Source organism: Terrapene carolina, unplaced genomic scaffold, assembly GCF_002925995.2.
Source record: "Terrapene carolina triunguis isolate 2854851 unplaced genomic scaffold, T_m_triunguis-2.0 Scaffold67, whole genome shotgun sequence".
In the NCBI taxonomy this organism is placed as follows: domain Eukaryota; kingdom Metazoa; phylum Chordata; order Testudines; family Emydidae; genus Terrapene; species Terrapene triunguis.
The window spans coordinates 40,058,625-40,080,375 of record NW_020664418.1 but is presented as its reverse complement, the minus strand read 5'-3'; the positions used below and the strand labels follow the sequence as shown (position 1 = coordinate 40,080,375).

General features: G+C 46.8%; 1 protein-coding gene across 2 annotated transcripts in view; it reads right to left on the bottom strand.

Annotated features, from left to right (window-relative positions):
• SV2B (synaptic vesicle glycoprotein 2B) overlaps positions 1 to 21,751 on the bottom strand; it is a 110,964-nt gene that overhangs the window by 1,549 nt on the left and 87,664 nt on the right. For both annotated transcript variants that reach the window (XM_026648347.2, XM_026648346.2), the window contains exons 5-12: positions 21,233 to 21,366; positions 20,195 to 20,284; positions 17,633 to 17,743; positions 15,044 to 15,132; positions 13,242 to 13,406; positions 6,648 to 6,781; positions 4,416 to 4,616; positions 1,941 to 2,100 (exon numbers count right to left, since the gene is read on the bottom strand). In XM_026648347.2, coding sequence (XP_026504132.1) covers positions 1,941 to 2,100; positions 4,416 to 4,616; positions 6,648 to 6,781; positions 13,242 to 13,406; positions 15,044 to 15,132; positions 17,633 to 17,743; positions 20,195 to 20,284; positions 21,233 to 21,366 — 1,084 coding nt within the window. The remainder of the gene's footprint in view (positions 1 to 1,940; positions 2,101 to 4,415; positions 4,617 to 6,647; positions 6,782 to 13,241; positions 13,407 to 15,043; positions 15,133 to 17,632; positions 17,744 to 20,194; positions 20,285 to 21,232; positions 21,367 to 21,751) is intronic.

Sequence of the window (21,751 nt, the reverse complement as noted above, 5' to 3'; positions counted from 1 at the left end):
AGCAGAAAGTGATGATTAGGAGTCAGACAGGACTGCGGGTTATTTGGTTGGTTCCTCTGTCGCTAAAGGAGAGTTGGGTCATTGCATGAGTCCTCTAATACTAGCAGCTCTTATTCTAATTATAGGATGACTGCCGGCATCCAGTGTGGTAATGGTTACGCTCTTAATGAAGCCTGATTTGAGCTATGGAAGTTAATGAAACCTCATGCATCAGAGCACATGCTGTTCACCTGCAATTGTCAACAAATTTCCCCATCCCCACAAGTGCAGACTTGAACATTTGCTCAGGTGCATGTCGTGGAGTGTCCAATTTCCTTTGAAAAATCACATACTGGCCACTGCTGGCGTCAGGATGGCAGGCTGAGTAGACCAACAGTCTGATCTGATATGCGGAATCTATGCTCCCAGCACGTAACTGGAGCCAGACTGAATGAATGCCCCTGAGCTTTCTGGGAGGGCAAAGGCAGGATGTATTTGGCAGGCCTTATTTCTGTCCACACCACCATCTCTTGGACTTCATGGAGTGCTTAATTTGCGCCCCACAATTTGTGCCAACACCTCTGGGCTTGGCAGTTCGAGCCCCGGCACCTCTGGGCTTGGCAGTTCAGAGTCCCGACACCTCTGGGCCTGGCAGTTCAGAGCCCTGACACCTCTGGGCCTGGCAGTTCAGAGCCCTGACACCTCTGGGCCTGGCAGTTCAGAGCCCGACACCTCTGGGCCTGGCAGTTCAAAGCCCCGACACCTCTGGGCTTGCTGCATCACTTATGAAAGTAAAAAAGTTGCTTGAGTCCCGGCACCTAATTGCTTGAGTGCTGGCACCTCGTTCATTACAAATAAAGCACTGAGTTCACGTCATGGATAATGTTTTGTTGTGGACATAAAGCCATGAACACGGCTTCCTCTAGAGCTTGTCAAAGCCACTCCAAGTGCTGGTTAGAGTGGGTGGCGGCTGGAGAGTAACAGAGTGCTCCCCCACACCCTGATTCACCCAGCAGCTGAGCCCAGTGCTGTCCCAGTACCTCCCTCACAGCTGTCATCAATAGATTGAAAAGGGCAGAAGAGACTTGTCACTATCCTCTTCTCTCAAAAACTCACTCCTGAAACCTGAATACGGTGCCTCATTTCCCACATCCACATCTTTATGGCTTGTCTGCAAGAACTGGAAGCTAAAATAATCAGGAGTGGTACACTGTGACAAGAGACTGGAGGACACATTTCCAAAGGGGCTTCAACCTGTCCTCTAATCACATGCATGCAATTGACAGAGTCTTCCTATACAAGTTCTGTCTGTGCGTAATTTACGCTTGCCTGGGCAAATTCATGTACGCAAGTTATATTACATGTAGAATAGAGCTTGTGAATAGAGCTGGGCAAAGTTTTTCAGAAAACAGTTTATTGGATAGAAAATGCAGTTTGGGTCAACTGGAAAATATTTGTGAATTTGACACAAATCGTTTTGGCCATTCACAAAACGGCCAGAGGAAGAGGAGGTGGTGTTGCTACTACCACCCCCCTGATCTGCATCTCCACATCACCTTCAGCCCAGTGAATAGGGCACTTACCAGAGATGTAGGAGACCCACTTTCAACTCCTCCCTGCCTCCCCCAGAACAGACCCAAAATGGGCTTTTCTTTGATTCACTCCCAGTTCTGAATATCTTTAGATTCATTTAGACCCAAACTGTTTGGGGGTTTTCTGATTCTTTTTTCCTCCCAGAACTGCCACCAAACCAAAAAATCAGTTGTTTGCCCGCTTCTACTTCTGAATACCTGTGCAGATCAAAAGTCTCCACAGGAACAGTAGGACCCCTGAGATTTATTTAAAAAAAAACCCTTCCATCACATATGTTTTAACTCAGTAATGGGTTCTTAAGATGAGAGTGGCTGTGCCTGAAGTCAGAGAATAAAAATCAAAGAGAAGAATATTCTCAGCATAGTTACCTTTTACTGGTGGGATAGAGCTCCACGGTGATCACGTCCAGGGCATTCCAGGCAGCAATGCTGGCCCCGCAGAACAGACACTGCAAGCCAATCATCGCAGACTCACTATTGCCAAAGAACAGAAAGAAGCAGCACACTGCAGAAATCAGCATTGAGCCACCTGCCGGGGAAGTAAGGAGAAAAAGCTTGGCATCATTCTCTTGGCATCTCCAGGCAGCCAAATCCACCATTAATAAGAAGAGTCTTCAGATGATGGATTTTCTCCCTTGAGATGAGTGATCTCCACAAGATTCAACTCAGCATCCAAATGATTTTGTCTAGCTCGTTGGGGCCAGGAAACAGGCTGGAAATCTCCTGGTACTAGGCTGATGTCACCAATAGTCTCACCCTGCAGATACCACAAACGTGGGCTCTCTCGTGTGGTATTGCAGCTGGACCCAGGACGAGCAGAAGCAAGTAAACATGAACATCAATGAATAGGAAGAGTTGTCTGAAGGTTGCTGAAGCTGCAAAATGGTTTGAGTTTTGGGTGAGGCGTTAGGGCTGGTTATATTGCATTCAAATCACCTGGCTCATCCGTAGTCTCAGGATTAATTTGCAGTCTATAATTAAGGGCTACCCCAAGTGCTTTATACAGTTAAGATGTTATTCGACTGCCTGACACATTTTATGCACAAACCCAAGGGAGAAAGTGAGAACATTCATGGTTCATTAGCCTCAATTCAGGCTCACTGATATAGGGTCTACACTGTTAATATTTGCAAGAGCAAGCTGGGAATTTCCCCTTGGGATGATTTTCCAATGTTTCTATTTCCTGTCAGGAAAACCAAAAGCAAGTAGTTTGTTTTGGGTCAGTTTGACTGAATCAAAATATTCTGAACTGTTGAACTGACACTAAATGTTTCATTTTAGGTCAGTTCAACATAAAACTGAATTTCCTTATTGTGGCACGTTGCCTCATGGGAATCGTAGTTTGGGTCGCCTTTCTTTCCTATGGGCTGAGCCTGGCCAGACTACATCTCCCACAATGCAACACATTCCTCTGACTAAGTGACGTCGTGCATCATGAGAGTCGCATAACTTGGGGTATATCATAGGAGATGTTGGTCAGGGAGCATAGCCCATGGGGAATAATAGGGGCTTCAGGCAACCTGAACTAAAGCTCCCATGAAGCAATGTACCATTACAGGGAAATGCAGTTTAATGTTGAACTGATTGGAAATGAAGTATTTTGGATCAGTTCAACAAACCACAATGAAATATTTCAGCTTGGGCATATCAAAATGTTTTGTTTTGATCAAAAATACCAAAACAAAATGTGGGGTTTTTTTTCCAAATTGAAATTTTTTCAGAACTTTTCATTCTGTGAAAAGTTTCAATAGTTTAACCTTTTATCCCACTTTGGGATGAAAAGAAATGTTGAACAATCAGAATTTCCTGCAGTAAGGAAATTCTGATTTTTATTTAGCTCTAACATTTGCCAGCTATCCCAATTTTTCCATAGGACACTTTTGGTTTGGTTGGGCATGTCCCATGTCCATTACAAGAACTCTGAATTCACTTTGATGTTGATACAGTTTGGTGTCACCATCCCACCGTGCGGTGAAGCTATATTGGGACTAGATGAGTTACCTGGCCACTTTGTGAAACAACCTCAGAAAATCCTTGTATATGTGTCACAGTCACATAAAATGAGGATTTAGTCCCGCAAGACAAGAAGGTGACACCTTTATCAACATGTAGCATAATCAGTAATCCAGCCCACGGATGCTTGATCCAGGCCAGGATTTAGGCACAATCTGAGTTTATTCAGTTTGGGAGCTTGAGGCCCTGAGCGAGAATTATAGGGTCCTCTCTGTGTCCAACAGCCATAGTAAAGAATCTCTTTTTATATCAATTACTAATTAGCTATGTCTCTTCTCTACCACAAAGGATGATACAGGCATCAGCATCACCATCAACACAACCGTGTCTAGAGGGCCCAACTAAGACCAGAGCCCTATTGTGCTAGGTACTGGACAAACCCAGAGTGAGAGACAACCCTTGCCATGAAGAGCTGACAGTCTAAATAAACAAAATACATAAAAGGTGGGAGTAGAGATGCATAGAGAGGGGGAGTGACTTTGTGCACGTTATTACAGTGGGTCAGTTGCAGAGCCATACATTTCTATGGCCTGTGTAACACAGGAGGTTCAACTAGATGATCACAATGGTCCCTTCTGGCCTTAGAATCTAGGAATCTATGAAATAGGACCCAGATGCCCTGAGTCCTCATCTAGTGCCCTACCCACTGAACCATCAACTCCTCTGCTTTATTTGGTATTGGAGTGACTCATCGCATGCTTACCCGGACCATTTTTCATTTGTGCGCACAGAAACAGAGAGACCTTTGTATTCACAATATCCCTTTATTATGCCCTGGGTCATCCATGCACCCAGCTGTTGATGTATCAGTTGACCATCACCTTCACTCACCAATCATCTTTATCCTTCCTATTTTGTCCATGAGCAGTGCTGAGATGATGTTGCCAGGCAACACGGACAAACTACCCAGGAAACTGACGAGATAAATTAGGAAGTCGTTTTCCTGCTCGAAGTCCAGGTGACATCCCTCCTTCTGGTCCAGGAAGGTGACGTTTATAAACCTGCACTCGATGAATTTGTCTTCATAAAGATCTGAGAAGGCAAGAGGCAAAGATTGGACCCTCCGTGTAGCAGCAACAGCAGCTGGGAATAAGGGTACATTCTCAGAGCTCAGTTTCGATGGAGGCACACCGGATTAGAAAGGTGTTCCCTGCCTGAGTGGAGGTAGCTGGAGGCATTATGCCTGAGTAGCCAGAAGCAGGCATACTACCTGAAAGGCCACTGTATGCAACACACATAGAACAGATATAAGCCTGTGCACCTTCTTGCATTAACTGATATGCAGGGAACGGGGTCGTGTACATACACCCAAACTGCCTCATCTGGCTTCTTCAGTGTCTATCATCTCCCTACCCTCCAGTGCCTGGGGAGTGCTGGCTACAGCATTATGCCTGCCTTCTGCACTAACGGGAAGAGGAGCACCATTTTAATGCACCCATGCTGGAGCAGCCATAATTTGGCCCTAATTGCTTGGCATTTCAACCAATGATGAGCAATAGCCCAGGAGCTGGTGCTACAGGCTGCAATTTTCATCGTCCAGTGGTTTATTTTCAGTTAAAGGGGAAGTGCAAAGCTCTTTCAAAATTAATAAATGAATGAATTAAATTAGTTAAGCTGCTTGAGATCCCAAACCAGAAGCTGGATATGGGCTGAAAAAATGACTATTTTAAGCCAAAATTGTTGAATCAGTTCTTCTATTACTTTAACTTGCCAAGGTCTGAATTCATTTTTTCTGGGTTTCTGCTGCAACAGTCCATGACACCATAAGCAGTGCAATTAAGGAAGGCTGGGAACACAGCTGTCTGATCTGCCCTAAGTCCTCACCAAGTGTTACCTGAAACTAAAGATGAGACGGAAGCTGCAGATGGGAGCAGTCTTAATCGCTGGCAAAATCCTGATCTCAATGTACGTTTTGTGACTCAGACACATATGTGCATGGACTGGTAAGCTCAGGTCTGGAAAGATGGGAAAATTCTAGCTCACCTTACATTTTAAGGCAAGTGTAGTATGTAGACCTGGTTCTACAGAGGTTCACCATAGTCATAGAGCTAACACCACAACTGGTCTCTTGTTTGACTTCCCCCTTCTTATTCCCTGATCACTGTCACAGCACAACACACGCATTTCTATAGCCCCACTACAAACCGTTCACCACAAATCAGACATGCACATTGTTCCACAGCCTAGACCAGGGGCGGGCAAACTTTTTGGCCTGGGGGTGCATCGGGTTTTGGAAATTGTATGGAGGGCTGGTTAGGGGAGGAGGTCGTGGCCCGGCCCCCACCCCTTATCTGCCCCCCCTCGGGACTCCTGCCCCATCCAACCCCCCTGTTCCCTGACGGCCCCCCCTAGGACCCCTGCCCCATCCAACCACCCCTTCTCCCTGTCCCCTGATTGCCTCCGGAACCCCTGCCCCTGACTGCCCCCCGCCAGCCCATCCAACCCCCCTCTCATTCCTGACGGCCCCCCCGGGACCCCTGCCCCATCCAACCACCCCTTCTCCCTGTCCCCTGACTGCCTCCAGAACCCCTGCACCTGACTGCCCCCCGCCACTCCATCCAACCCCTCCGCTCATTCCTGACTGCTCCCCCGGAACCCCTGCCCCCATTCAACACCCCTGTTCCCCGCCCTCTGACTGCCCTGACCCCTATCCACACCCCTGCCCCCTGGCCACCCCCCTGAACTCTCCTGCCCTCTATCCAACCCCCCAGCTCCCTGCTCCCTTACCACGCTGCCTGGAGCACTGGTGGCTGGCAGTGCTAAAGCCGCACCGCCCGGCTGGAGCCAGCCACACTGGCGCCACCGCGCAGCACAGAGCACCAGGTCAGGCTGGACTCTGCAGCTGTGCTACCCCAGGAGCTCGTAGCCCCACCGCCCAGAGCATTGCGCTGGCAGCGCGGCAAGGTGAGGCTGTGGGGGAGGGGGAACAGCAGGGGAGGGGCCAGGAGTAGCCTCCCGGGCCAGGAGCTCGGGGGCCGGGCAGGAGGGTCCTGCGGGCCAGATGTGGCCCGCGGGCTGTAGTTTGCCCACTTCTGGGCTAGACCAAGCCAGGAATCCCCTTACCAGTGTTATAGAAGACAGTGGCTAAAATGGTGCAGTTTTTGAAGATGGTCTCGGTGGATGTCACATCTTCAAAATAGCATTCCTCAAACAGCATGTCCTCAAAAGTCACATCTTTGAATTTCATCTTAGCAAACCTGCAGGGCAGGAAAAGAAGCCCCACCCAAGCAGCAGTGAGTAAGCACAAAGCGCTCAGTGACCATTCCAATAACCTCCTAACGTGTAAATGATGTGGTCGCACAGAGTGGCAATGGTGGATTCTGGGGTTCCTGAGGAAAGGTGTTGTGTGAATGCAAGAAAGGGGTTGTTTTAGTAGACACAGGTCATCTAGGATTCCCTGCACCTGCTTCGCTCTTCAGAGTCCTCACATCAAACCAATCCACCCTTTCAGCCAAGGAGGACTGGATACAGCTCCTGTCAATATTGCTCCTGGATCAGCTGGAGAACGTATCACTCAACAGTAACGCATAGCACTCTCTCTGTCCCTGGGCAGAGCCTCTTGTCCCCATTCTTCCTCCCATCCCCTTGCCAAGGGTAAATAAAAAATATCCTTTATCAGAAGCCATTGGATCTATTGGGCTAAGCATGAGGCCTCAGAGGCACAAACACCTAATTTCCAGTCCCATCTCTGCCACTGTTTCTCTCTGTGGCCTTGGATAACATCTCTGTGCCTTATTTTCACCATCTGTACAATATGATGGAGGGAATCACCAGATGGCACTGTTACACATTGTTTCCAGAGTTCTTTTCCTTAGTGTTCGAGCACTGTACATTTCTGGAAGAAAAGCAGCATTGTTGTTAGTGTTGTGATGTAATTTCTTTCTGTGGAGCTGTTGCAAACAGCAATCAAGTTTTCTCCTTGCCTTGATTTCTCCAATTAGAGTCAATTCTTCAAGCAGAATTGCTTCCTGGGAATGAGGTGTTGGAGCTGGGCTTAGATTTTTGGAAGAAGAGATTCACCTGCATGTTGTTTGTGACTGCCTCTGTTCAAGGACTACTGTGTGTAGTGTAAATAAAACAATTTAAACTAAGAATATACTCAGGCTCCACATTGCTGATTTTCTCCTCGCATGGGAAGCCAACCTGTAAGGCCCTGACATCTGCTACCCACTTCTTAGATGGGTGACACTACCCTTACCTACCTACAGTATCTCACGGGGGCATTGTGGAAATGTATTCGTTAATATGTAGGAAGGGCTTTGAAGTTGTAAAAAAGTGTGTGTATGTAAGTGCAAGTGTTATTGTCCAGGCTAATGAGACCAGGGCAGGCACTAGATAAAAGGCTTTGAACAAAGATCCAGCACCTTAATTTAATTGAACTTTTGCAAGAGATCCTAGTTTGATGTTTTTACTCCACTAAATTAATGCTACATGCTTCTCAACAGAGGCCTCAAATAGACATTATTAATGCTCAAAAATTACATGAAGACTAATCAAGCCCTATGTTCCATAAAGAAGGTCTCGGAGGTTACAGCAAAACTGAGGCTGATTTGCATTTGCACAGTATTAGCCTGAGAGGCATTTACTCTCCAAGGCCTTTAAAGAGCCCTCTCCCTGCAGTTTGATTTCTGAGCATTCCTCTTTAAAGGAGTTATAAAGCAGTTGCATGGCCTCCAGGGGAGTTTTAACTCACTGCCAAGGGCTGATGGGAAAATGGAGCCATAAGTCATACCAGGATGCGATGCAGGCCGTGCTGAAACACAGTCAGAGCAGCTTCTGAGTGAGTTACTGCACTAGGAAAGAACCAAACAGGGACTGGGCTAACCGTTAATAACATGGCTGACGGCTCCTTTCACCCCAAAGAGATGAATGTCTGGTCACATCCCCACCCAGAGCTCAATCCTGCAAGGTGCCAAGTGCCCCTGATGCCCGCTGAAGTCAAGAGGCGCTGAGGACATTCAGCACCTCAGCTGAATAATCAGCCCTTTGCACGATTAAGCTCCCAGTCCCTTCACCAAGACACTGTCCCAATCCTGCCACCCAGTGTCTGGCTGCTCCCCAGTGGGGAGATAATCGTTCGGAAGCAATTCCCAAGTGCTATCAAGGAATACCTGACTCTATTAACTGTGGCTGAAACTTGCCAGGTTACAGCAGATGGGAAATGAAGCTTATTTCCTTTCACAAATGCTGAAGAGCATCGCCCTGTACAGATGAAAAGCAGGACCAGGAATGCAAAACAACATGCAGGGAGGGCTGAAAGGGAAGAACATTTAATACCTGTACTCACATGCACGTACACGCACACACACACATTCATCCTTGGGCCATATCCTATATTAGAATTTTGCATTGAGAGTTCACATACAACAACGATGCCCACATAGTAGTTTACAAACAAAAAAGATTGTGGGATGGGGGGTATTTGGGGTGTAGTCTATTTACTTTCTTTGGCCAGATCCAAAAGACATTCTATTGTATTATAGTCTAAAGGAATTCTTTGTGCTACCGAACAGCCTTGGATCTGCCCAGGGTTTTGTCGTAAATTCCCATGGACCAGACCGATAACCATTTTGATTCCTTCCAGGAGTGAAGTTCTGGAACAGCCTTCCAAAAAGAGTAGTGGGGGCAAAAAACCTAACTGGCTTCAAGACTGAGCTTGATAAGTTTGTGGAGGGGCTGGTATGGTGGGACTGCCTACAATGGCATGTAGCCGATCTGCGACTGCTAGTGGCAAATCTCTCCAATGGCTGGTGATGGGACACCAGATGGGGAGGACTCTGAGTTATTACAGATAATTCTTTCCCAAGTTTCTGGCTGTTGGGTCTTGCCCACCTGCTCAGGTCTAACTGGTTGTCATATTTGAGGTCAGGAAGGAATTTTCCCCCAGATCAGATAGGAAGAGATCCTGGGGGGGGGGGGAGGTCATCTTCTTCTGCAGCATGGAGCACAGGTCACTTGCAGGTTTAAACTAGTGTAAATGGTGGATTCTCTGTAACTTGAAGTCTTTAAATCATGATTTTAGGACTTCAGTAACTCAGCCAGAGGTTACGGGTCTTTTACAGGAGTGGGGTGGGTGAGGTTCTGTGGCCTGCAATGTGCAAGAGGTCAGACTAGATGATCATGATGGTCCCTTCTGGCCTTAAAGTCTATGAATCTATCAACTGGTCTTTCTGTAGCATTTTTCATCCGAAACACGTTACAGACATCCATTAACAAAGCTTCACAACAGCATCACTGCAGTGTCAGTCAATATTATCTCCAATTTAAATAGAGGGAAGCTGGAGGAGTTGGAAGGCAAAAGGGAATGAAGTGATTTATCCAAGGTCATGTAGTTACTCAGTGGCAGAGACAGGAGTCCTAGCACTTTAACCACTGAACACACTTCCGGTTAGGTTGGATTTTGGGGAGGGAAGAGGAGGGCTTGCATCCTATTGCAGTAGTGGTCTCACCCAGGATGATTGGGCATAAACAAAGAAGCAGCCATAAAAAGGCCACACTGATGTTAAGTTCCATTAGAAACACATGGACGTAACCCAAAACAATGTTTGACAAATGGAAATGGACAATAGCGATAGGGAATGCCATGTAGTTTTCAACTACTAGGAGTAAAATAAAATGTGATTGTAGGATGTTGACTCTGAGTCCATAATGTATTCCTCCCAGGAGGCGCATGTGCAGCTGAAATTTTAGAGAGTCTAAGTCTATTTGGAACTATGTGAGTAACACCTAGAAGGCGATGGGTGAATTTCCATTTAGACAGGGGACATGGTCCCTGTAACATAGTGCTGAGGGCTAGCACTTGAGCCAGCACCCTGGTCACTGTTTGTACTAATTAGGTTCCTCTAGAAAAGGCCTAATTGGACAGAGGTGTACCTGATTACCAGGCCAGATTGGAGCTAGTGAGTCAATGAGCCAATTAGCCATTAACAGGGAAGCTGTACAAAAGGGCACGGGAAAGAGTGCTTGTGGGAGGAAGAGAAAATGGGAGAGAGAAACCAACCAACCAGAAAGCTATAAGAGCCCGACAAAGGGGGTTCTCGAAGTAGAGTCACCTTATCTTCCCAGCCTTTGGAGAAGGAGTTAGAAAGTTGAGATACAGCGTGTAAAGGTGTATGGTGGAGGGATTAAAACACTGAAAATAAACTATACAGTGGCATTTACAAGCAAGAAGGTCTCAGAGCAGTCTGTGTTTGTGACAAAGGCAGGGGTGTGGCACACTGCCCCGTCACAGCCCCCCCATCATTTTCATTGTTTATATTGTGGTAGTGCCCAATACATTCTCCATGCTGTACAGATGCAGAAGAAGACACAGTCCCTAGCCCCAAAGAGCTTTCAAACCAGAAAGACCAAAAAGAAAAACTTGTCCCAGGGTAGGGAAAAGAGATACCACATACAAACTAATCACCATGATGACGGATACATGTCTTGACAGTTACATAGGGACAGATCCTCAGCTGGTGTAAGTCAGCATAGCTCCGTTGACTTCAAAGCATTAACTAAGGATCTGGCCAATATATTTTGTTTTGAGTTGGCAAGGGTGGGTGTGGGAGAAGTTTGTGAGACAGATAGAAAGTCAATGGCAAAGCTCACATTGACTGTGATGGTGCAGAATGGTGGCCATGGTAAATAATAGCTTTAAGCGAGCACAGAAGTGTTTGCTTTCAGGAAGCAAAAGTGGAAAGTATATTTAAAAAGAAAACAAATCTTTCTTGCCCAGGACCACTAGATGTCAGTGTGTCCTAAGGAAAGAGAAGAAAGCCACCTCTGGCTCCAAAGGGGCCCAGGAGAGCAATTCCACATGCTCTGATTCCACATGCACTGGTCCCAGATAAGAAGGTCCCATCATGAGGACATGTGAGCCTGGTAGGAGAAGAATTCTGGGAAAGGAATTCTTCAAACACACTTCTTTAGGACTGTAGGTGTGGATAAATGGGGTGGGGTGGAGAGAGAGCAGAGTAGAAAGAGCACATGATCTCTTGATGCTCCATGGGTTTGCACGTGGTGTTTCCCACAGAACGAGGGTTATGCCTAGCTGGGTGAATAACGCAAAAATGCAAAAAGATGGTTCCTACAAATATCCTTTCCACTCTTAATTTACATAATGTTGCATTGGCTGTGTGGATGGCTTTACTGGGAGCTTGGGGTTTATCTTTCTCAAATGACTAAGTTCAACTGGCAAAACATATATGCTGAAAATAGATGTCACAGTCACAGGCATGAGGATTCATAGAAAGTGAGTTTCAAATCCACACATGTGTGTTTTCAGACCAGAAGTACTTATGCACGTCCTTGTTGCTGCCAGCCTGATGGTAGAGAATTGAGATAGGATCATGGGCCCACCTCTTCCTCATCCCTCGCTATACCCTTTGTGGCACCATGTCTCCCCAGGAGTGTATCCAAGGGATCAGACCACACACACCGCTGACACAAATATTATAAGCATGGCAATTGCAGGTGGCATAAGTAGGACCTGACACAATCTATCTGAGGTACTTCTATGGCCCTCAAGGGCACTTCACAACCTTTTAATGGATTTATCTTCACATCATCCCAAGAGGTAGGGCAGTGCTATTGCTCCCATTGTACAGATAGGGAACTGAGACAGAGAGAGATTAAGTGACTCACCCCAGGTTATATGGGAAGTCTGTGGCAGAACAGAGAATTTAACTTAGGTCTCACAGGTCCCAGGATAGAACGTTAACCACTGGACTATCATTCCTCTCTCCCTGGCCCTAAATTTTCATTTAGACTGGCCCCAGCCTCAAAAGCAATTAGATTTCCTAGGAAGCTGGCAACATGACATGAAAGGGACCATATGACACACCTTATACACTACCACTAAATGCTAGACTGCCTTGCTACGGAATGGCAACTTAATGGCCAAGTTTTCAAACAAGTTAGGTATGTGTTTTGATTAGAAATGCATGTCTAATTTCTGCATGCAGTTATTGTAACTGCATGCTTAAATCAGGTAACTGTGTGTACAAACAGTAAACATGCTTAACTGGCAACTTGCCCAGGTAAGTACCCAATTTGCACATGCAGTTGCAGCATTTGCCTGTCTAATTAGTTTGAAAAACTGGCTGTATTCTAAAACTTCAGAGAGTCATGAATGGTGATCACCGGCATTCCCAGACTGGTAATGATTTAGAACAGGGATCAGCAACCTTTGGCATGCAGCCCATCAGGGAAAGCCCCTGGTGGGCTGGGCCGGTTTGTTTACCTGCAGCGTCCACAGGTTTGGCTGATCGTGGCTCCCACTGGCTGCAGTTCGCCGCTCCAGGCCAATGGGGGCTGCGGGAAGGGCGGCCAGTACATCCCTTGGCCCGCCCTGCTTCCCGCCGCCCCCATTGGCCCGGAGCAGCGAACCACGGCCAGTGGGAGCAGCGATCGGCTGAACTTGCAGACACTGCACGTAAACAAACCGGCCTAGCCTGCCACGGGCTTTCCCTGGTGGGCCACGGGCCAAAAGTTGCCGATCCCTGATCTAGAATGTCCAATCCACTGCTACGCCTTACTAGTATGAGGTAAAGCCTGGGGAGCATTCAAATGCTTGAAAATTTCAGCTCTTTCTCTAGAAATGATATGTGCCATGTTTTATTGAACCATATGCCCTCATCCCCCAGATATAAAGGAAATCAGGTCACGTTCACTTACTTAATATTGACAAATACCCCATTCCTATGGATCTGGTTTTCCAGTGTGAAGTTTATGGTGAAGTGCGTTACATGTTCCCGATTGAAGCTTTTGAGTCGGGAGTCATACTCCTCATTCTGGAGATATCGGATCATGTCAGGGAACCAGACAGTAAGGCCATAGTAACTGCAGCAAGGAGAGGAAAGGGGCATGTTCAGATAAAGTTTACACATATTTTGGAGTTGGCCCTGCACAATATCTGACTTGTAAGCAGCTCTAATTTTGGGTTCTCTGTCAATGCTTTTAGGTAAATTTAGTGCTGGGGAAAAGTGTCAGATTGACAGACTGGAGAGCGAAGTCTTCCATTTATCCACAGCACAGGAATGTCACGAGCAATGGCAAAACCTGCCTTGGAGGGTCCAACTGCCTTAAGTGACAAGCAGGTAGTTCAGTCTCTAGGGAATTCTCAGCCCTTGAATGATCAGTTGAGGTTGCCAATGAAGAAGGCACCATTGGTGCCAACCAGAGATGGGTAAATACAGTAAAAATATTCTATATACATTGAATTCCAATTTTGTTACCAAATTCACTTTTTCGTGTCTGTGGTTCTTTTGCGTTCACTTTCTGGAGCAAGTGCAATCAAGTTGCATTAGCATGGCTCCTTGTGGAAAGCAAAGGTTAACCACACATTCCCTAATTCGCTGTAAAAGAGATTGTAAATTCACTTCCTACGAGCATTCACACCAGAAGCCCGACCGTAAGTTACATTCATCTGCACAAGGATCAGAAACTAGACCATGTGCTGTATGTGACTAATTAAACAGCACAGTACATGCCACAGAGCTTAGGAAAATCATCTAACATTTTTTCTACTACTTTTGAATCATGGTTGTATTCAAGAAAGCCATGATCCATTCATAGATGTTCTATGAACAGAAAAGGACAAAGCATTTTTTGTTATAAACTATTTCAGGGGTCGGCAACCTTTGGCATGCGGCTCGCCAGGGTAAGTACCGTGGTGGGCCGGGCCGGTTTGTTTACCTGCCGTGTCCGCAGGTTCGGCCGATCGCAGCTCCCACTGGCTGCAGTTCGCTGCTCCAGACCAATGGGGGCTGCAAGAAGCCGTGGCCAGCACATCCTTCGGCCCACGCTGCTTCCCGCAGCTCCCATTGGCCTGGAGCAGCGAACCGCGGCCAGTGGGAGCCGCGATCGGCCAAACCTGCAGACGCGGCAGGTAAACAAACCGGCCCGGCCCGCCGGGTGCTTACCCTGGCGAGCCACGTGCCAAAGGTTGCCGACTCCTGAACTATTTGCTCATCTTTATCACCAGATCAGGGGGTGGTGTCCCTAGCGTGGACACTTATTTGTTCTTAAGTGGACTGAAATCCACCCACTTAGTTGACACAGACCAATGAACAGCCAGCCAGCTGGTAGCAATTACTTTTCGACACTACTAATATAGACAGGATTCAGACAAGGGACCTAGAAGTGAAAGGCTCCATATAAGACTACTGAGCCATGCAGTACCAACCCGTCTTCCCCAAGGCCTGGTTTGTTCAAGGTATACTAAACTCTCTGTTATGGGCAGTTGGATGACTGAGTAAAACATAGATACTTAGCAGACCATGGCCTAGTTTTTCACGGGCTCTGTCTCTTTAAAATAGGATCAAGGGGGCAAAATTTGATTTTCATAACAATTTATTTATATGCACAGTTAATCCCACAAAAACTCAGAGCACATTTTATTGTAGATGGACCCTGACTGCAACAACTAAGCCCTCAGATGGCTACTGTTTCTTGAGAAAGTTAGAGAAGTGACTTACCTAAAGGCCATTGAAAACCAAACCATAGCCAGAATCAGTGTATTCATCTTGTACTGGGCTGTCAAGCAATACAACAGGTTGTCCCAGATCTACAAATCCACAGGAAGGGGTCAGTCACAGAGAAATCCTAGCAGAGATCTTGAAAGATTCATTTCTGGGCAGGTCAGGAATTTAATATTAACAGTGAAGAGAGCTCATTTAGGGAAGATGGATAATCTGCTTAGATCCCAGTGTTTGTTCCAAACTATGTTTCATGAGATACATATGAGGACCTGAGGGGACAATGTTCATGAAGCTTTGCTCCAGTATCCTTCAGTATAAGCATATCTGTAACGAGCTGGCTAGTGTGTACGTGTGACACTGCCCTCCACTAAATGGATCTGGAGCTGCTTAATTGTGTCTCATAGAATCTAGACTGCTAACAACCAAGGGAGATTCTTCTTTACTTCAAGTGGCAGGAGCTTGTGCTTCTGGAGCCTAAGAATCTAGGTTTAACCCCACAGCTGCTGTGAATTTCTGGGCAGTTGGGGTCAGGGGCGGCTCTAGGCACCAGCAAAGCAAGCAGGTGCTTGGGGCAGCCCATTTGCAGGGGCGGCAGGGATCCAGCATGGGAGCGGAGAACCAACAGGGAGCCCTGGGAGCTGTAGTTCCTTGGTTAGCTCCCTGCCTATAGAGCCAGCCCTGGAGCAGGGAAAGAACTACATTTCCCAGCATTCCCTTGGCCACTAGCAACAGGAAAGAGGGGGAGGGAGTGAGGTAGCTGAGACCTCATGCTGCAGCCTGCCCTGAATGGAGAGCTGCACTGTGAGTAGGGATACCATATTTTAACATTAAAAAAATAGCACACTCCACAGGGAGGGAGGGTAGCCCCACCCTGCCACCATCCACTCCCTCCGACTGCCCCCCACAGAAACCCCGACCCATCCAACCCCCCCTGCTCCCTGTCCCCTGATCACCCCTGCCCCTAACTGCCCCCCAGGACCCCACCCCCTATCTAAGCGCCGCTGCTCCTTGTCCCCTGATTGCCCCCTCCTGGGACCCCTGCCCCTAACTGCCCCTTGGGACCCCATCTAAGCCTCCCTTCTCCTTGTCCCCAACTGCCCCCTCCTGAGACACCCCCCCCCAACTTCCGCCCTAGGACCCCACCCCCTACCTGTCCCCTGACAAACCCCTGGGCCTCCCATGCCTATCCAACCGCTGCCTGTCCCCTGACTGCCCCTCCCAAACCCCTGACCCATATAACCCCCCCTTCTCCCTGCCCCTGACTGCCCCCCCGAACCTCCGCCCCATCCAACCCCCGAGCCCCCTTACCGTGCCACTCAGACCAGCGTGTCTGGCTCCGCGCAGCGCCAGACTGCTGCATACATGCTGCCATGCTCCCCCGCAGAGCCACAGCCCCCTTCCCTCCCCCCAGCACCTGCCTTCCAGATTTGAACACCTCAAAATTCAGGAGTGCTCAAGCTCAGTTTGGGCAGCTGTTACTTCATTTCTCCCAAATCAAATATACTGATCCACTGTAACTTGCTGTAGAAAAAGTAGGATAAAATTGAGCAAGAAATGCTTCCCAGTGGTTATTAGGACTGGAATTGCTATTTTCAACAGCCATTGCCTTTTTTTTTTTTTGTTCGTTTGTGTAAAAGGAAGACAGTGATATTGCATTGGCAAATTCCCCATAGAAAGAAAGAGTGGAACAAAAGAATAATAAAGGCACCTCAACTTTTCCTCATTTATGTAGGACAGTCTTATAATATGCATCCTCCAATCACACAATCTGAAAATTGTTCCACTTTACTGCAGTTCTGTAACCATACGGGAACCAATCCTGTCTGTGTTCTGTGCACATCTAACATTCCTGCTGAATGACCTGCCGTGGGAGCGAGTTACCAGTGATCCAGGGCTGCGGCGGAAGGAGGGTGCAGGTGGGGAGGGGAGAGAGCCCAGGGCTGGGGCGGCAGGAGGTGTGCGTGGGGGGCAATGGTGGGGAGGAATGAGGGAGCCCAGAGCTGGGGCGGCAGGGGGTGTGGGTGGGCGGGGAGAGCCCAGGGCTGGGGCAGCAGGGGGGTGCGGCGAGGAGCCCAGGGCTGGGACAGGGGGGGCAGCCAAAACTTTTTTTGCTTGGGGCGGCAAAAAACCTAGAGCCGGCCCTGGTTGTGGTGGGCAGTAGAACGGCAGGTGTGAAATCCGTAGCTGGCCAAAATATTTATATTATAATCCTGGAGACTCAGCCTTAGCAAGCAGCAACATTAAGCAGATAGAATTTTAATTCATTCACTGGGGATGGTATTCTCTGTTAGGTTTGGCCAGCAGAGCATCTCTGTTCGTGCAAGTGGAAGGGAAATCAGATACTTGTATGCTGTGGTCTGACCCTGAGGTCTTCCTTTAGCCATATACAGCATATCAGTTCAGGAACTCATTGGTGGCTTGGGTTAAGAAGAGACAGGGTGAGGATAGGGGGGTGGGGGAAGTATAGCAAATGCTACCAGAGCCCAGGCCCATTTATCCTACATAGTAACCCGAGGGATGTTGTGAATATGAATCAGAATCTCAATACATCGAAAGCTCTTGTGGGATGGTCCTCATGCTCCATACCTGTTTTAATGTGGTCGTGAATCTGACCAACCAGCGCTGGTACCATGCCCCTGTTGAGCTCTGGATTTCAATAAACTCATCTATTTGCTTTGGAGTTTTGATGTGGGCGACCTGAAAAACACAAACCAAAGTTTCAGCAATTGACCCTGGATGGATTCAACCATTTCTCTGTTTTCAGCACAATCCCTTCTCTGCCTCTTGCACAGCAATCTTCTCTGATGTTTGCCACAGAATTTTCACCTGCTATCTTTTCTTGATGTGTTGCCATTGGATACTGAGTTTTTCTCATGGGCTAAAAATCTCTCTCTCTGTGACACATTTCCAATTTTTCACATCAACCTCAAACTTTCACTTATTAGATTGATAATAAAATGTAATTCTAACACCCAACACGTTAAGCTAACACACATACACTATGTGATCTTGATGTCTTTAAGAATCTGCCCGGTAATTAGAGCTGATAATTACTGCTAAAAATGTCAGTGAATAGTTAATACAGTTTTAAACAAACTTGCTTCAACTGCTTTCATGTTCTCTTTTCTCAAATGCAACTGGCGAAAGCATTCTCTAACACAGTAAATTTTAAGTGCCAATGGAAGAACATTTGTGGAAAGTCAATTCTGAGTGCATAAATGTGTATGTTTGCATCAGAAAACTCATCCAATCAGGGAATAGAAACATACCATATGACTAATTTGTCCAGTCAAAATAGCCTGAATTTTGAATATTGAATACTTGTAAGTAAGTGCTCGTGAATGGGTTATAACCTAGGAATCAGTCACAGAAAGTATTTGGTGAATAATTTTGAGTAAAGAACATATTCAAGAAAATCACAATCTGTTCACATGCAGAAAAAGAGGTGAAATTCACTGAATAATTCATTCAGTATGAATGATTCACCCAGCTCGATAAGATAGTGTCTATGTTCTCCTGACTGGAACTGTTTAAATGTCAGATCTGGGAATTGTCCCAGTAACAGCTGGTGCATGACTGACTGGCTCCTGCTGGCCAATTAGCAAAATACAACTTCACATGGAAAGTACAAGGCAAGGAGAGCTCATTGTCTGTCTGTGCCAGGAGGTTTCAGTAAGTCTTGATTCAACCGCCAAACTCCAGATCTGAAGTACAATATTTCAAACCATTATGACACATGGCAAATAGGACATCATTAGCTGGAATAATAAGTGTTCATGAGTGCAGTATAGTTTGACAGACTGAGTCCTAACAGGAGCAGATGCCTTTAGGATCATCAGATGCAGGAGCAGGTACACGTGGATTTGACACAGGAGTGACAGACAATACATGGTTTTAATCCAGGAGCAGCATTGTCACAGAGGGCCCTAAATCCTCGAGGATGGTCAGTCTCACATTACAGTATGAATGTGCCCGGCTTATCCCAGTGCAAGTAGGAGAGAAGCTGGTGTGGATTGAGGCTGCTGCTGTATATTAAAGGTGAGAGGTGGGGACAGCTCCTTAATAAGGGGCATGCAGCAGAGGGGAGAGCATCTGAAACATGCAGCGTCCTGTTTGCCACAGCTTATAGATCTGCAGCATAACTGACCATCCCAGTTTTACAGGAGCAGACAACTTTCTTTCTTTCTTTCTTTCTTTTCACAGCAGTCAAATAGCTTGTGCCCTGGAAATAGCTCAGGCTCATTAAGCCCATTTTCTGACCTTGGAGTCTTAGCACACTTGGAGGTACAGTAAATTAATCTCTTGTATTATTGATGGGCTCATTCATTATGGACAGTGTTCTTCCATAACGCCTCTTTCCAGTTAATCGGGCTTTTTGCACCATAAAGCTGAATTCTGCAGCCACATTTTTCTTCCCTCCCTCCTTCCTTTAAGGGTATGTGCCTTCTCTGACATAACAACCTAATTCAAGGAGCATTCCCTAGCTGATGCACTCACTGTTTACAACACACTCACTGCGATTTACAATTAACCCCACCACACGCCTTCTCTAAACTCACTGAATTAGACTCTGCCCAGTTCAAATTTTTCACTCTGAGCATTGGCCCAGTGAGTAATAATCATTCACCTCACTTTCCTTCAGAGAGATTAAAGGCTGGCTACCAGGCAGATGGGGTTTGGGAAGCTCATTAGGAAGTACATGGAGCTTAATCAGAGTTTGATTAGAAGCTGGAATGGAGAAAGGAGTTGTCCGGATTTCCCACGCGAGTAATGTCCCTCTCGTTTACTTTGCTCCTAGAACAGAGCAATTAGATGTCTGAGTATAATTGGAAACCTGCTGGGCTAGCCACTGTGCTTTATCCCCATGCATATACAACTCCCATCGTCTTTCCTGGGATTGAGCACCGCAAAACAAGGCTTGTGTATGACCTGAAGTGTGCAGTCCTTATCTTCTCCCATTCTCCCTCCTGGCTGCTGGAGGTCACATAGTGTGTGAGAAGCTGGAAACCACAGGGGGAAGAATAAGGCAGCTCTGGTGCTTACTAAAGCAGATTCCAAACCAACACCTAGCATATGAAGACTCCCATGTGCCAGTGACCCCTTTACCACAGTATAACTAACTGCTTTCCAGAAGGAAACCACACTCACTGTAAACACCCTCTCCGGCTCCCCCTTGGCCCGCATGTTGGTATCATGAACTTGCTTGAGAATCATCCAGGCTTCATCATGTTTACCTATCTGGAAACACCAAGGGAAGAACATCTCAAGTCAGCCATTAAATACTATGGTCTCCAGTCATGTGGTTTTAAAATTGACACAGGGAACCAGCTCTGGAGGCCCAGGTGTAATGGAGCAGTGCTGTGCCGCATCGTGTGTTGAGGAGGGAGAAGCAGAAGGCTGAACCATCAAGGTTTATATTTGCTGACTGCGCAGTAGTTTTGTGGTAGAAGAAGGAAACCACTCTAATTATTATTTGGGAGGTGGGAGTTAGGCAATGTGTTGTCTCCAGGCTAAGCAGAGGGTATGTCAGGAGACATGGTTCTCTGCCCAGCTCTGCTAATGACTTGCTGTGTAACCTTGGGCAAGTTGATGTGCCTCAGTTGTTCCATCTATAAAATGGGAATAAATAATACTTACATACATCACGGTGGGGTCTGAGGTTTAATCCGTGTATGTCAGCTGCTTTGAGAGCCTCAGGTGAACGGTACTATGTACAATAAGTGCAAGGTGATAATAAATAGTTATATGCTGTCCCTTCAGCTGTGTGAGTAGTGCTCTTCCCCTGCTGGGTCTGAGATCCAACTCCCCACGTATTTTATCCTGCTCCTGTTTCTTGCCCTTCACTCCTCTTCCTGCCCAGCTCTACTATTTACATTTCCAAAGGGTACGTGCTTGTGTTTTAATCAGGTACGCAAACCCTTTAATGGGTTTATGAATCCCAGGGGTCTGCATTTTGCTTGTTGTTCAATGCAGATGTCAACATTAAAAAGTGATACGATGAAAGTATGTGATTAGCACCTTAATACAGAGAGTCTCTAAGTTTTAAATGAAACTGGCAAGCCAACATGTGGGTGTGTGGCCAGGGAGCTGGGGAGAGGGCAGTGAAGAGACAGCCAGAAACATGCAAGGACCAGGCCTCCTTTGTTAATTGATATTGGAGTACAGTTTTCAGACGAGTCATCTTACCTCTAGCAAAAAACGTGGACTTTCCGGCATGAATTTAAGTGCCACCAATGAAGAGATACAGGGCAGAACACAGACGATTACAAATACCCTCCAGCTGTGGAAGTGGTACTTGGTTCCCATGCTGAAACCCCAGCCTATGAACAACAAAAGCCAGAGTGAAAATTCTGTCCACCTAGTCAGATTTCTCTCTCAGATACCCACTGGACTGTATGGGCTCTGTGCAAGATGGTGATAGGCTGACAGAGTCCCATCTGATGAAAGATTTATTATGCCTGGTAATGAATTCCTTTGTGGACTCCATCAGACAGTCAGATGGATAACAGCCTATGGGTTTGTGCTCAGCACAGACAATGGAATCGGTTATTAGTAAGTTCCTGCCTTTTTAAAATCTTCCTTTATCTTTAAATTTAGAAATCAGGCTGGAAGTGAGCTATGCAATAAAACTAAGGATACTGTGGCACGGGTCACATGGGATCCACTGATATATTTTATTACACTTCTGTGGCCTCCTTACATAAC